The sequence below is a fragment of the Arabidopsis thaliana genome, chromosome 3 (genome assembly GCF_000001735.4).
Source record: "Arabidopsis thaliana chromosome 3, partial sequence".
In the NCBI taxonomy this organism is placed as follows: Eukaryota; Viridiplantae; Streptophyta; class Magnoliopsida; order Brassicales; family Brassicaceae; genus Arabidopsis; species Arabidopsis thaliana.
Genome location: NC_003074.8, coordinates 9,289,968 through 9,304,370, shown reverse-complemented (window position 1 = coordinate 9,304,370; position 14,403 = coordinate 9,289,968). Strand labels below are relative to the sequence as shown.

Genomic DNA, 14,403 nt, shown 5'->3' with positions numbered 1-14,403 from the left:
AGTATGTGCAATTTTCATACAAGAGTTTTATCACCTTTTTGCTGCTGTATCAACCTTTCTTTTGTTAAAGATTCATGCAACATATTTAAGTGTAGCATGAGAACTCTTGAACAAGTCCACTAGTGAATCAAATTGAAGCAGAGATAAAGAAAGCCCGTAGGCCCAAAAGCTCATTCACATATATTTATTCTTGATATCGTCTTTTTTTCCCGACGAAACTAAATCTATTGAAATGTAAAGTTACATAGTCATTGTGTAAAACATTTGTTAACCAAGACGGTACAAATAAAGAATTGGTGAAACAAGAAGTTTATGAACAAAACTAAATTAGCAATTCATTAAGCAAATTAGAAAGTAGATTAAAACATTAGATTCAGTGGTGAAACTCAATCAAACTTTAATACATATACAACAATAGTGTTATTTTTCTACAAAAGAACTGATACTAAGCTCGAATCGAGCCAAAAATGAAAAATTATTGAATCCAATCGAAAGCCGATAACTATATCAAATTAATCTATACTATATCGGTATTATTTTGGCTATGAAAACTATATGTTTAAAACTATAGATCTAAGAAACCGAATGAAAACAAACCGAAAATCGTAAAACTTCTAAGAAACCGAGTAGAAACAAACCGAAAATCGTCAAAATTTGGCTAAATATATATATATATATATATATATATTTATTCAAAAAACAAAATGATAAACCATAATTATATGAAAGAAAAAACTAAGATTGACATCGGATCACACAAATCAGCTCCATGTTTCATTACTGGATCCAATAAAAATTGTCACTTTCCTTCAATAATTCATAAATTCATCATGAATCTCTGTTATGATGATGAAGTTGATGTTGATGATGTCCAAATATCCACTTCCATCCTTTGAAACTCTTTCGACTCTTACGCAACTCTCCTCCATCTTTCCGACAAGATCCTCCTCCTCCGTGTTCCAAAACGCCGTCGTTTACATCTCCTCCTCCTCCACCGGAAGAATCAAACTTAAGATCAATGAAACCAGGCTCCTCTCCTCCGGTGAAGTAGCTACTCTCTTTCATCGACATTACCCTTCTCGTAAAATTCATCGCCGCCGAATCGCTTTTCCTCGCTGCTTCGTAATTACTACTCCTCCGTGGATGATTCTCCGCCGTCGCCGGATTGTTTCCTCTTCGAGTATTATACTCTGTTTCACTAAAATTACTCCTCCTAGTAGGATACTCTGTTTCACTGAAATTACTCTTCCTAGCCTCGAAACCGCTTCTTCTCGGCGGCTCCGATTCACTGAAATTACTCTTCCGATTCTCCGTCGTCGTCTCACTGAAATTACTCTTCCTTCCTCCTTCGAAATTACTCTTCCAATGCTCCGTCGTCTCGCTGAAGTTGCTCTTCCTTCCTTCGAAGTTACTCTTCCGAGAATACTCTGTTTCGCATAACCCTAATCCGCCATTAACACTTGAGCTCCTCGCGGCGGAGAAAGCACCCGAATACGAAGAACCGTCTTCTTCTGATCCGATACAATACAAATCTTTTCCTCGAAAGCTACAAAGCGATCTCGATCTCGAAACTCCTAGTTTCTTCACATCATTGTTATAATCCAAAACCCATGAATCATTATTATTGTTCTTCTCAAAATCTCTCTCTTTTTTAAGATTAATCTTCCTGAAAAACCTACCGATTCTCGAGAATCTATGATTCTTCGTCCTCTTATTAATCTCAACACAACTGCTACTACTCCTCTTGAACACTACCACTTCCTCTGTTTTCCTCTGTTTCGTCTCTTTCCTCTGTTTCGCCCTCTCTTCGTCGATGAGAGAAGAGATCCTGACAACGTTTTCTCCGACGGCGGCGTCTACGGCGGCATCTACGGTTCGAGTAGGAGAGATATCAGAACACGAGCAAGAAGAGAGTCGCTGCTCGCCGCATTCGGAGCATACGAGATTGACTAATCTGTCGTTGAGACAGTACGGACAAATACCAACGCCGGAGGAAACAGATGGATGTTTCCGGCAAGTGAATTCCGACGGAGTACTGTAATATAACGAAACGTCGTCGTTTCTTCGTTCCATTGCTGTTCTCTTTCCTCTTTCTTTCATTGCTTAACAAAATCAAGAAACAGAGCAACGCAAAGAAAAAAAAGTTTCGAAATTTGGGATTGTATGTATAGTTTTGTTTGTTTGGGTTTTTTGAAGATCCAGAGAATTGGAGATGACGATCGGATCTTAAACTAGGGTTTCTTTCAAACTTTATCTTTTTTTTTTGCTCGGATTTTGATAGATGAGAGGATTTTTGAAAGAGTGAGAAAGTGTAGTGAAGCTTAGCTATAGACTTCAACCTTCAAGAGTGTTGTTTGCTTTAGCTTTACGTTTTCTTTTTCTTTTTGTTCCACTTTTCATTTGCCCCACAAATTTTGTTTCAATTTTTATTTCATTCTTAAAAATAACTGATTTTATTATTGTTATTATTTATTATGTCAATTATTGACATGATTATTGACATCATATCCTCAAATTTGGGCAAAGTTTAAAAATATGGAATTTGATAGGAAGAATCAGCATTTGATTGTGAGAATCGAGAGAGGTAATTAGCGTGGGGATTATGAAGTAATTAGGAAAATCAGATTGTGGAGATTCTTTAGTAATTAATTTGTAAAAAAAAAGAATTAGGGAAAGAAAAGTAAAAAGAAAAAGGGTATGATCAAGAAAGCACCTTAGGGTTGTTTTTTCTTTTTGTGTTTTTTTTTGAATTTGGTAAAGCCGAGGACAAAATTTTAAATATCAAACTCAAGTTTATAGTATAAGTTTTGGAATAGAAAATTATGATTACAGTTGAAGTTATAGTCTATTGTGTTGTAATAATTAACTAAGTTTCCATGTTTACAAAGAGATTATTTTGAACTGTGTGTTAAATTTTTGTAGTATGTGGTTATCAAATTCATTCTTCAGAATTCAATTTACGGTATCAATAAATAAGAAAAAATATTTAAAAAGGTCACAAAATCACTAAACTACAAAGAATATTTTTTGTTTTAATTTTAAGATAAAGGTAGAGCTATATGATTTAGACAAGATGGCATTTTCTATAAATAAGTCGGTTCTAGTCATTTTGTATGGCTGATTCTATATATACGAACATGCACGTCAATGTTTTAAATTGTCCAGACATATCTAAATGAATCCAAAAACATTATTGCACAAATAGACAAAATGAAAAAATATTACAATAGAAGAAAAAAAAATAGAAAGAAAAAGAAGAGAGCGACAGTGAAATAAAAGAGAAGTAACAACAAATGAAATGCAAGAGGAAATATATGTGGAGGACAAATGAAATCATGTATTTGCCGTTTGTTCTTTTTAGAAGTCCGTGTTTATTCTCTTGTCAATTTCTTATATAAGACATACAAATATATATATACCAGCAAATGATGTGATTTCATATCTAAATCTTTTTATTTTGCTCGTTGTATAATCCAATTATTATTCGAAATTGCTTAATCCGGATATATAATTTCATTTTAGAACCAAACTAATATTAGTTTCGTTAGAATAATTTAAAGAGAAATATTAGAAAGATATCAAGTAACAAAAATAGGTTGTATCAAGGGTTTTGAGAAATAGATAGGATATGACTAGTTCCGTAGGATCTATTTGATTTTTTTCTTCTTCTTATCATATAGTCTGTTTAATGATTAAAATGTGCATGCTTTGTCCTTTTCAGTTTTACAATGTAATGTTTTCATTATATAACATTTTCCGTAATATTATCTCTATATGATCCAGCGGGAATAATAATTCTTGGTTATATATCCTGTAAAATGTATTTTTCGATTTGAAAATATAGCCTTAAATATAGTATATATAAACACTAGAGTCAAATCAAGCTCAATCCTTGTGTTAGAGCAACTCCATCGGTTCAAATAAGAGATATCTTAGCTATATCTTAACTAATAAACTAATTAAATTTAATAAAAGCAGCTAAGATTAGCTAAGATTTATATCTTAACTAAGATATTTTCTTAAGTTTAAAAAGTGGACATGTGTTGTATATTTATTGGGTACACAAATAAACAAAAGGAAGAAAAAAAAAACCATTAAAACATAAATAATTTAAATTTTTTCCCAAAATAACTTTTTGCTTCTTAACCATTGGAGCATAAATAAGTTAAGATATTCTCTAACTTATCTTAACTTTGAAAAAGCAAAATTTTAATTTTAAAAAAAAACTAAGATGCAAGATTAAGATGTTTTAACATCTTAACTATTGGGGATGCTCTTACGTACTTACGTGTTACAATAAATACTATAATCATATAAAAAAATAATTAAAACGAACAAATATAAGCTTGACTTTCGTAAACAAAAGAAATTAATTACCAATCATCTATTGAAAGCATAACATACAACCCGAGGCATGATATGGCCCAAGAACATCATTTTTTTCTATTTTAAGTTGATTTTGGGTACTTCATAAGTTCATACATGTGTCGTGTGCTACTCCAAAATTCACGAAACGTAATAAGAAAATAAAAATAGCTGAAATAGAAACGTGAAAGTTTTGAGAATGTGTCTCTAGAGAGTTATGGGACATGGACTCATGCCTTCAATGTTTAACGTGACGTGGTGGACTACGTAAAATATTTACTCCATTGTCATTTTTTTGGGTTCAACCCCATTGTCGTTACTCTTTAATGTTATATTTATATTACAAACTCTCATCCAAAATTTTGTTCTAACGAGCAATCTTATTTAAAGAACATTGTATAAAATCAATTATTTATTTTTTTATTTTAATCATAGAACGGTGAAAGAGTATACTTTTGCTGTTTTTTTTTTACCAATTATACAATTCTAAACAAACAGTAAAATTACATGATAAAACGGTAATTTAATGATTTGCACAAAAAAGCAAAAAAAACGGTAATATAATGTTGGCTGATTTAAAAAACACACTCATATGCCAAAATTAATACTAATGAAATACGTTTTACATTTTTAAGACATACAGTACTATCAAACAAGAACATATTTTATAAACTTAACCATAGAAAATCCGAATGGAATTGTTGTATCATTGTCAATACATTGTGTCATTGTCTAACAGTTTTTTAGTCAAATAACTTCTTACCACAAATAGTTCCCCTAATCTCACTTGTGGTTTTATTTGTCTAAATTTGACCTCATGTTATGTCTTCCCATTAGATTTATTATACCAAAAGAAAAGAAGGGAAATAATGCAAAAGTCAGCACGCCCTAGGCAGCATGCTTGAACAATAGACATCATTTGAGACATGTCAATGTTCTAAGGTATGTTTTGTCTCTTTTAAAAATTATTCTTCATATTTTTACCTACAAAATAAAGAAAATAAATCTGATTATTTTTTTCTCCGTATCTCTATGTTAAAATATAATCATTGTGTTGTTTTGTTCCGTTGTTAATTTAATTATATTGTTTGTGTTTCATGATTGGATTATTCATTCCTAAAGAGCACAAGATCTTGCTTTTCACATTTAATTATATTTTCTACACATCTTACATTCGGCTAGGGTATTTCTAAACTGATCGAATACGTGTAATGTTTTTGAGGACAAATATATTGTTTACACGAGATTTTTTTTTTTTTTTTTTTTTCACGAGAAAATAAATATTTTCATCATTTTTGCATTTCCAGCAGTGAGAATCATAAAATAAAGCTTAAAAAGCTAAAAGTTGGATCAATAACGAGGTTTAAATTAAAAAAAAAAATCTAGAACAATCCCATATTTTTTTTTCTTAGAAACGTTACACAAAAAGGTTCTACATGAATTACCCTATTTCAACCGAACAAGAAAAAAAACACTAAAACAAAAACATTAATGAGTATACATCCAAAAGCATATCAGTCAATCATTTTTAATTCCAAGTAACAAAATATTCAGATTCGTGTTGGGATTTGCATTTTTTTTCTCCCTGAAACAACATAACAAAAAAATGTTAGAGCAAATAACCAAATAAACAAACACACTTGAGATATGGAAGAAGAAAGCTAAAACCTTAAAAAGCATACCTTAAGATTTGCTTTTTCTTATAAATAAAAATTTCAATCACATTTTGTTTCTTCAAGCTTCTTTCCGAGTAATCCTGATGAAAAAAAACAGATTAATCTTGTCAAATTTTGTAAACTTAAAACAATAAAATGGTAAGAAGAAAGAGTATCTTAATCTTAATTCTAACCTGAAGCAGTAGATTCCAAGTGCAGTTGTGATCTCATGAATGACTGAAGTTGCAAAATGCGCATATAGTGACAATGTGAATATACAATATCCAAGAAGAACCCAAAACTCATCCACAAGAGGAACCCTGAGAAGATGATTCAAATCAATTCTGATATGAATCTGACGAAGACGAAAAAGCGAAAGAAAAGAAACATACCCGTCGTTGAGTCTAGCGGTTAGAGCATTTGCTAGTGCAAATGGAAGGTAAAGCAGTGACTGTGCAAGAGAGAAAGTTAGTGAGGACAACGAAGAAAACATTTTGATCGAGCAAGAAGAAAGTTATTGGACTTTTACCATACACATGTTTGTTTTCAATCCTTTTGGTTCGTCACATAAGTGAGCTAGAATCATTCTTCCCTGCAATCATAACCCCGTCACTAAATGATTCAGTTTAATGATGAATACAGATTTTGAAACCAAATTACTTACCACAAGGAATCCAAATGCAAGACCAGTTCCCAACACAACTAAGTGAGGGTAGTTTCTTATGAGATCAATTGGAGACAAGTAATCCCTGTTTAAGACAAGAATATCGATAAGTCCCAATGTGTAAACGAGAGTAAGTCATAGAACAAAATAGAAAAAGACTTACCAAATCAGAACTCCTGCAATTAACGTGACTAAGGGATATAGCTGAATACAGAAAAAAATATTGGCATTACATATGGACGTTAAGAACAAAATTGAAATATAAGTAACGAAATCAAAATTTGGTTGCAGGAGACTATACCATAGCTAATGCTAGAAGCATGCTTCCATTTCTTGAATGTACAACTTTGTAAACATTAGACGTGCTGTAGAATGAAGCAGTGTGCGTATAAGCAGAGCAAGGCATAGAAAAAGTTAGCAATTTTTCTCAGCTCGAGAAGAGACCGATAAGACCGATGAAGTGTGGAAAACTCACTTGATTGCAAGGGTTGGTATAACAGCAAAGAAAATCATGGAGAATAGTATTATTCTGGACATTTGCATCTCTGAAAAGAACCGAGAAAAGTTCGAATGGCATAAAATAAACTTCTCTGGAGAAAAACTAGGAGAAACCAACAAAAAGCACGAAAGGTTTGTGGAACTTTACCGTTCAAAAACGGAACCCAACTAAACAAAGGAATCGACTTCCCAAACGGCTGAGCCCACCACTCCGCACCTTGAGAGTAAGAAAAAAAGTATAGAAGATTGAAAAAGAATTGTTGGTGATAGAGATATTCTTAGATTGTTGAAGCTTACCAACAATGGCTGTGAAGAAATGGCCACAGTATATAAGTGCAAGACCTTCTGTAGGACCATTGACTACCGGAAGAGTAAGCGTATTGGTAAAATAGCTAAACACAAAAGAAGAGCATGAAAGCAAAGTATTAGAATTTTGTATCGATGAAACAGAGTTAAACAAAGTATAAAAACGCTTACTGTTCCCATGTTGCTCCAAAAAATGGAACAGCAGAAATAACCCAAAACCAGAAAGTATCTCTTCCACACATAGCAGTACTCCCATATGCCATTGTTTCTAACGCACAGCCAAGTGCATCGCAACCATGGTCAAAAAGCTCTCCTAGTGGGCTAGATGAATTTGTTCTTCGTGCTTGCTTCCCATCAACCGCATCAAATGTCTAGAATTCACTCGACAATGCACCAACTATGTCAGGAAGACAGATTACATGACCCTTAACAAGCAGATGAAATTAGGTTGATATAGAAAAAAGAAGCAGACCTGATATAAAAACAGAAGTAAGCCGTGTGCAAAGTGGACCCATCGAGGAGGTGGAGAATCCAACTTAGGTGAGTATATCTAAAAACAGGTTGAAGAAATCTATATGAGCAAAGCAACTAGAAGCTTCAAGAGAATAAAGAATTTGTGAAAATCAAACCAAACTCACATAGCCTAAGAGAGCAGATGTGAGAAGAAACATGAACCCCATAAGTGTTATCTACAAAACAAAACACACAAACCATTCTAAGTATTATCGCCTTTGCTATACAACATTCGAGTTTAACTGTGAAACAGAAATCACTTATACCATGTTGGGGCTGTACGTGGATCACAAAGAGCCCACATGGAAAGAAAAAACGAAAACGTTAGTCCAATCTTTCATCAAACCAAGAAACTAGGAGATCTTTAAGATACTTACGGCATCCATAGAGGGAAGATTTTGACAAAACGGTTCCAAAAAGGTTGGAGAACATATTTGGCAAGATAAGAGTGATCAACACCACTGTATTTGTGTTTCTTAAGAGCAGCTACACCATGAGCTCCTATGTAACCCATTTTCTAACAATCCAAATTGGGTCTCTCTCAAATCAACCTGTTCAAAGATCAAAAACAACAAACAGACCAAGAATGTCATTAAAGGTTCAATCTTTTGTTCAAAGACGACGACTTTTCAAATACCCTAAAGCAATAAACACGAAATCGACATGACCCATCTGAAAAAGACAAGACTTTTATTTTTTACAAAAAAAAAAAATTCCTTCAAATTCAACAACATACACGAACTTGGAGAAGCGATTGGAGGAGTATAACGAAACTCGACTTTTTAAAGATGTTAGATTCCAGTAAAGGAGGAGCAGATTCGATCTAAGATTCTCAAGGGCAAAGAGGTTAGAGAAGAAGAGAACTTACGACGCTTCGGCGAGATGCTACAAAGCCGAAGACGACGTCGAGGAGGCAAGAGTCAGCGAAGAATCAGCAGAGGAGAGAGAGAGAGAGAGAGAGAGAGCTATTGGTTATTGTTGCTTACGAGTCTCTCTCTTCTTCTCTGTCTCTTGGTTGCGCCCTAAAAGAGGCGAAGCGGGACGAGAGTGGAATGGAGTGCTTTGCGTATCTGTAACGATCTTCTATTTTATTGTTTCCCATTTTTCAGTGTAAAATACAAAAAAAATCAAATTTTGTGTTTTACAAAACAAATAGTTAAAAAAAAACAAATTAATTAGTAATTTACAAAACAAATAGTTAAAAAAAACGAAATAATTAGTAATTTACTTTGAAAGTGATTATTATAATATAAAACTAATATTGCCTATTCAAATCTTTTTATTACTATATATAAATACAACAAACAAAGAGAGACAGACTGTTCTACTATAGTTTAACTTTTCTAAAAGAATCATATTCTTCTTTTTCTTCTGTTTATTTTATGTTTTTGGCCTCATTTTTTATTCAAGGAATATGGCATCTACATTTTATATTTGTAGACAAAATCAAAGTTGCTATCTTTTATGATGTCCACAAGTTATACTTTTTCTAGTATTGTATACATGACCATGACCCATCCATGACTTGTATTTTAGTTTTATTATTAGTATGTGGAATTCGTATGGATTTGTGACATTATTGCAATTTGATCGAAATCGGGATATATGTTAAATATCGATGAAACCAAGAAGTTTCGCCATCATTAATTTGGATTCTTGTCGAATAATTTAGTAGTAGTAGTAGAAGTAGCTTGCATCGATAAGAAATATTAATTAAAATTTGTTGTTGGGGTATTAGTTTAATAGTATTGTTGTTTAACCAAGTTGAGTAAAATGATCACGTGTCCTATATAATTGTTTTCCCAAGTTTAAGAGATCTAATGCAACCATTAATGACTTTATTCTATGAGAGTTTAGGTAACGTGATTCGTCCTTTAAATAAAACATTTCATGTACTCCACTATCAATTACTAATAAATTAAAAAAATTAGGGAAAGTGTTGTTCGATTGTTGACTTGTCTAGGTTTCAGACTTAAGGAGGAATCGAGAAGACATGGTATGAGACAGAAGGTTTTCAAAAGTTAAAGAACAAACTCAAAAAGACTTTGGTCATTCCAACACTCTCACTAGGTAACATATAAAACATCAATGTAGTATTCTAGATATTGCATGTTCATCAATCTAACGATCAACATTGATTTTGATCATCAAAACGATGAATTGCAAGTATTACAACTAACAAGAGGATACAAACGAACAAACCTTTGATAAGAAAAGGGATTTATTCGGAGTCAGAATCTGAACGAGCACTCTGCCTCACGTTCCTTCTGACTTGTGTTGTAGACTTTTGTTTAAGAGATGATTCTCCCTCGTAATGGATCACTTGCGCTCTGGCTATTCTCTCTTCAAGATCTTCTGTGCTAAAATCATCTTTCCCTCCCAGTTCATTGAACCCAACCTATCAACAACAACAACATTGTATCATCCATATAAATCATATTCTAAGAGATTAGATTAAGCATTATTATTATATACCACATAATCATCGACTTTAGTGTTCTTAATGAGGGCAAGAGTGGGAAGAACAACAATCTTAAGCCTCTCAGCCAAGAATGGACTTTTCTCAGCTTGGATCTTCACGAAACGTGTCTCAATGTGTTGCTTTGCCAATATGCTCATGTGTTTATCCATCACCTGCACAAAGATTTTTCCATTTATAAACATCAATCATTCCAAAGAAACATGACAGCGATCACAGGAAAGATCAGGCAATGTAAACAAATCCACAAGGTATGTAGAGAGAATTTCGTTAACCTTATGCTAAAATAGGTCTAGTGGCTATAGACAAGAAGCACCATGTCTGTCCTAACATCTCTTATCAAGACCAAAACAATAAAACTAACAAGTAATAACTTTTTGAAGAAAGGCTAAACCCAGCAGCAAAAAATCCCGCACACTCGGATGAAACACGACAGCGATAATCTTCATAGAGACAAACACACAAGAGCATTGTTCCTATATCACTTCCAAAGCTCTAAGAAATTCAAATATCACAGGGAAGAATCAGACAATACAGAAACATCTACAAGGTATAAACTTGAACCTTAGGCTAAAAACGGGTCTAGTGGAAGCACCACTTTTGGTTCTGTGCCTCATATATCTTATCAACATCATATTACATCCACTAATCAAGAGCATTGCTACAACTTATCAAGAGTATTGTTAGTTATTACTACACCACTTCCAAGCTCTAAATAAACTCAGAGATGACACGGAAGAATCAGGCAATGATTAATCCACAAGGCATATATAAACTTGAATCTTAAGCTAAAACATGTCTAGTAGCTATGGAGAAGAAGACCTTGTGGATCAAACCAACAAGTGACAAACTTTTCGAAGCCCAGCAGCAAAAAACTCAAGCATTGTTACTTACTAATCCCTCACAAGCTCTAAAGAAACTCAAAGATCACATGGACGAAGAATCCACAAACTTACTTTACAGGGCCAATTCTCACGGTAGAAGTGACAAACGACGCGTTCACTAGATTTAACAACGGAGAAGAAATCTTTCTCAGAATGAATCTCAGAGTATTCACCATGTCCAATACTCATCCACCGTTTCTTCTTCTCCGCCATTTTCTTCATCTGCTTCAATCTCCTCTCTCTCAAAACTTCCAAATCATCTTCATCAAGCTTTTCCAGAGACGCTATCTCGTCGTCTATCTTATCCTCCATAGCTTTCGCTACCGTTAGAACTTGTTTCTCAATAATCTTCATTCATCATCACCAAAACAAAAAAAAAATCAAATACAGAAAAAAATCATCAATCGATGAAATTCCAAAAAATTGTACCTCTTGAATTGGATTCGCCATTGTTACAAAAAAAAACTTCTTCTCGTGAATTGCAGATTTCAGATTCGAATTGTTGATGATGACGACGACGATGAGAAGATGTAGATCTCTCTTCGCTTTTAAAATCTGTTCAAAAGACTCTGCGTGAGACAGAGTGTCTCAGCTACGGAAGACTTAAAGTAAAGCCTCTAATTGATACAGAGTCTTTTATAAGAAGGGTTAAGGTCAGTTTAATCCAAACCGGTTTATATGTGATGCGAGTTGTGTAGCATGTTATTGCTCTGCTTCCAAGTTGCGTAGACGACGGAATAAGCAACAAGCTTCCTCAGAGGATCTTTTTTACGTACTTTTACTTTTATTGTGTAATCTCCAACACTTCTTTGTTTGTCTCAATTAAGTTTAGAATCTAAAAGAAACAAAACTTTCAGTATTCTAGTGGTAGATAATTCTGGAAGAAACTAAATATAAGAATTAGGTTGAGATAAAGAAAAAGTATTAGTTATTATTATCAAGTTTTGACTCTAAACATCATTATAGCTACCGATGTTAAAACTTAAAAGAAACGATTAAAAAAAACCACAAACTGATCAAACTAGCTAGAAAACATCAAAACCAAAAGACCAAACTAAAACTCATTAACGCTACTCCTCTATACTGCGTTCTCCTTCACGTCCGCCGCCGACTCCTTCTTATCGGCCTCCACCACGTTCTCCTTCAAGCCCGTCGCCGACTTCTCCTCCTTGAAGTACTCCTTCTTCTTTGTGGCCAACTGTTCCATGAATAGGTCTCGCTTGCTTGCCATAACTGCGACGGCCGCTGTACCAAGAGCCATACCGTTGGTCATAGGAGCCTTAAAGAACTCGGTCACCTTGGACATATACTGTTTCATCATGATGATTGAGAGAGAGAAAAAGAGAGATCCGATAGAAGAAGTTAATGAAGAAAAACTTGTCTTGAGTCAATATTTGCTCTTGAGTTTTTAACAATGAACGAAACTATGTATTTTATAAGAAGTCTTAAAACTTGGACGTTACTCAGTAAACCTAACTTAACTTGGAGCTTACACCTTCTTGAATGGTAATTTTACTTTTAAAAAATTACCACTTTAAGAAAAAAAATCAATCCAATAAAATGGTGTTTTTCAATTTTAATTAAATTATAATATAATTGTAAAGCACGTATTTTTTTTGTTTGACAACCAAGTAATTTTTCGCCAAGCATAATAAAATAAAAAGTAAAAAAAAAAAATAGTTCCTCAATTTAATAGTAAAATTACCATTTAAGTGTAAGCTCCAAGTTGTCTTTTTCAATTAGACCCTTGGTTTCACAATTATCTCAAAAAATGTCTTCAATATAAATTTTAATATTTGTTTTAACTTTTTTTCTAACTGACATATTTGTTTCTAATATTAAAATTGATCTTTTTTGTTACAATGTAGCCAAATCCTTCAATTTAATACCAACACTCCACCAGTTTCATATACAAATGTTTTAGAGTTTTTTTTTTTTTTTTTTTACTATAGATGTTTTAGAAAGATGTTCATCAAATTATATAGATTTTATGAGTTATGACTACGGTCGATCTATTCTGCCGTATATATTTTATTATTGTCAAAATTATCTTTAGTTTAATATTGAATTCTGTTTTTAACGTAGAAAAACAAAATTCCGTACTTTTATTAAAAAATTATATTATGAAACATAGAGAATAACTAAAAAAATAGATGATTATTATTTAATGTCAAAGCCAAAAAAACTGTTACCATAAACAAAAATTCATATTCTACTGATAATTATTAATTATACTCTGGAAGAAACTAAAATATAAGATGATGGTTGAGGTAATCCAAACAAATTTATAGCAAACTACTGGATTTAGTCATCAGTTCTTCAATGCTTAACACTAATAAAACTTGAAAAAAAAAGAAGGAAATAAAGTAAAAGAAACTAAACATCATTAGCTGCCGATGTTAAACAAACGATTAAAAGCACAAACTGATTAAGCAAAAGAAACATTAAAACACAAACAAGTAAACTCCTCTACTCCACGGGTTCCTTCAAGTTTGCCGCCGACTACTTCTCCACCGTCTCTTCCTCCTTCAAGTTCTTCTTCTCCGCCTTATTCTCCTTCTTCTTCATGGCTATCTCCATGAGAAATTCCCGATGCTGAACCACAACTACGACAGCCACTGAAGCAAGAGCAACACCAATGGTTACAGGAGCAGTTAAGAGATCGGCGATCTTGAACAAATATTGTTTCATCATGACTGAGAAGAAAGAGAGATCGGATAAGAAGCAATTTTCTTGATTCAATACTTTTCTCACAAGTTTTTAAGAATGAAAGAAAGTGTGTACAATATTTATACAAAACCCTAACTAAACTTGGAGCTCACATTCTCGAATGATAATTTGACACTTGTCTTGTCTGCTAAACAGAATTTTTGCTTTTCTTGTCTTCCACGCACCAGACTCTATACATGCTTTTTAATCACGTGTTTTTTTTGTTATGGTCTGGGCTTCATTTAACTAATGGGCGTTTTCCTTGTATCTTGGGCTTAATTTGAGATTTCTTATTCATGAGGTTGAATCAAACAAACTGTAAAATGGTGT

At 33.1% G+C, this 14,403-nt stretch overlaps 5 protein-coding genes across 11 annotated transcripts; all 5 read right to left on the bottom strand.

Annotated features, from left to right (window-relative positions):
- Nucleotides 1-282: 282 nt before the first annotated feature.
- Nucleotides 283-2,624, bottom strand: AT3G25590 (micronuclear linker histone polyprotein-like protein). The gene has a single exon (NM_113457.3). The coding sequence runs from the start codon at nucleotides 2,098-2,100 to the stop codon at nucleotides 829-831; it is 1,272 nt and encodes a 423-aa protein (NP_189187.2). The 5' UTR covers nucleotides 2,101-2,624; the 3' UTR covers nucleotides 283-828.
- Nucleotides 2,625-5,624: 3,000 nt separating this feature from the next.
- On the bottom strand, nucleotides 5,625-9,196 carry AAPT2 (aminoalcoholphosphotransferase). Of its 6 annotated transcripts, none has more exons than NM_113456.4 (17): nucleotides 8,870-9,196; nucleotides 8,379-8,552; nucleotides 8,268-8,277; nucleotides 8,127-8,177; nucleotides 7,961-8,038; nucleotides 7,660-7,859; nucleotides 7,480-7,574; nucleotides 7,331-7,399; nucleotides 7,160-7,229; nucleotides 6,986-7,049; nucleotides 6,848-6,888; nucleotides 6,685-6,769; nucleotides 6,550-6,612; nucleotides 6,413-6,471; nucleotides 6,215-6,340; nucleotides 6,048-6,121; nucleotides 5,625-5,950 (listed from the first exon to the last, which is right to left on the bottom strand). In NM_113456.4, exons 2-16 carry the CDS (start codon nucleotides 8,513-8,515, stop codon nucleotides 6,100-6,102), a joined length of 1,170 nt encoding a protein of 389 aa, NP_189186.1. In that variant the 5' UTR covers nucleotides 8,516-8,552; nucleotides 8,870-9,196; the 3' UTR covers nucleotides 5,625-5,950; nucleotides 6,048-6,099. The 6 variants fall into 6 exon arrangements, with proteins under 6 accessions (NP_189186.1, NP_001030767.1, NP_850744.1 ...); NM_001035690.1 differs by having other exon boundaries at nucleotides 8,738-9,060; NM_180413.2 differs by having other exon boundaries at nucleotides 8,873-8,998.
- Nucleotides 9,197-9,914: 718 nt separating this feature from the next.
- Nucleotides 9,915-12,026, bottom strand: AT3G25580 (Thioredoxin superfamily protein). 2 transcript variants are annotated; one of them, NM_113455.4, is made up of 4 exons: nucleotides 11,794-12,026; nucleotides 11,437-11,712; nucleotides 10,477-10,635; nucleotides 9,933-10,399 (listed from the first exon to the last, which is right to left on the bottom strand). In NM_113455.4, exons 1-4 carry the CDS (start codon nucleotides 11,812-11,814, stop codon nucleotides 10,223-10,225), a joined length of 633 nt encoding a protein of 210 aa, NP_566772.1. In that variant the 5' UTR covers nucleotides 11,815-12,026; the 3' UTR covers nucleotides 9,933-10,222. The 2 variants fall into 2 exon arrangements, with proteins under 2 accessions (NP_001327444.1, NP_566772.1); NM_001338757.1 differs by having other exon boundaries at nucleotides 9,915-10,399; nucleotides 11,437-11,953.
- Nucleotides 12,027-12,278: 252 nt separating this feature from the next.
- AT3G25577 (uncharacterized protein) lies at nucleotides 12,279-12,751 on the bottom strand. The gene has a single exon (NM_001125227.2). The coding sequence runs from the start codon at nucleotides 12,683-12,685 to the stop codon at nucleotides 12,443-12,445; it is 243 nt and encodes an 80-aa protein (NP_001118699.1). The 5' UTR covers nucleotides 12,686-12,751; the 3' UTR covers nucleotides 12,279-12,442.
- An 809-nt stretch (nucleotides 12,752-13,560) lies between these two features.
- Nucleotides 13,561-14,118, bottom strand: AT3G25573 (uncharacterized protein). The gene has a single exon (NM_001125226.2). The coding sequence runs from the start codon at nucleotides 14,056-14,058 to the stop codon at nucleotides 13,867-13,869; it is 192 nt and encodes a 63-aa protein (NP_001118698.1). The 5' UTR covers nucleotides 14,059-14,118; the 3' UTR covers nucleotides 13,561-13,866.
- Nucleotides 14,119-14,403: the final 285 nt, after the last annotated feature.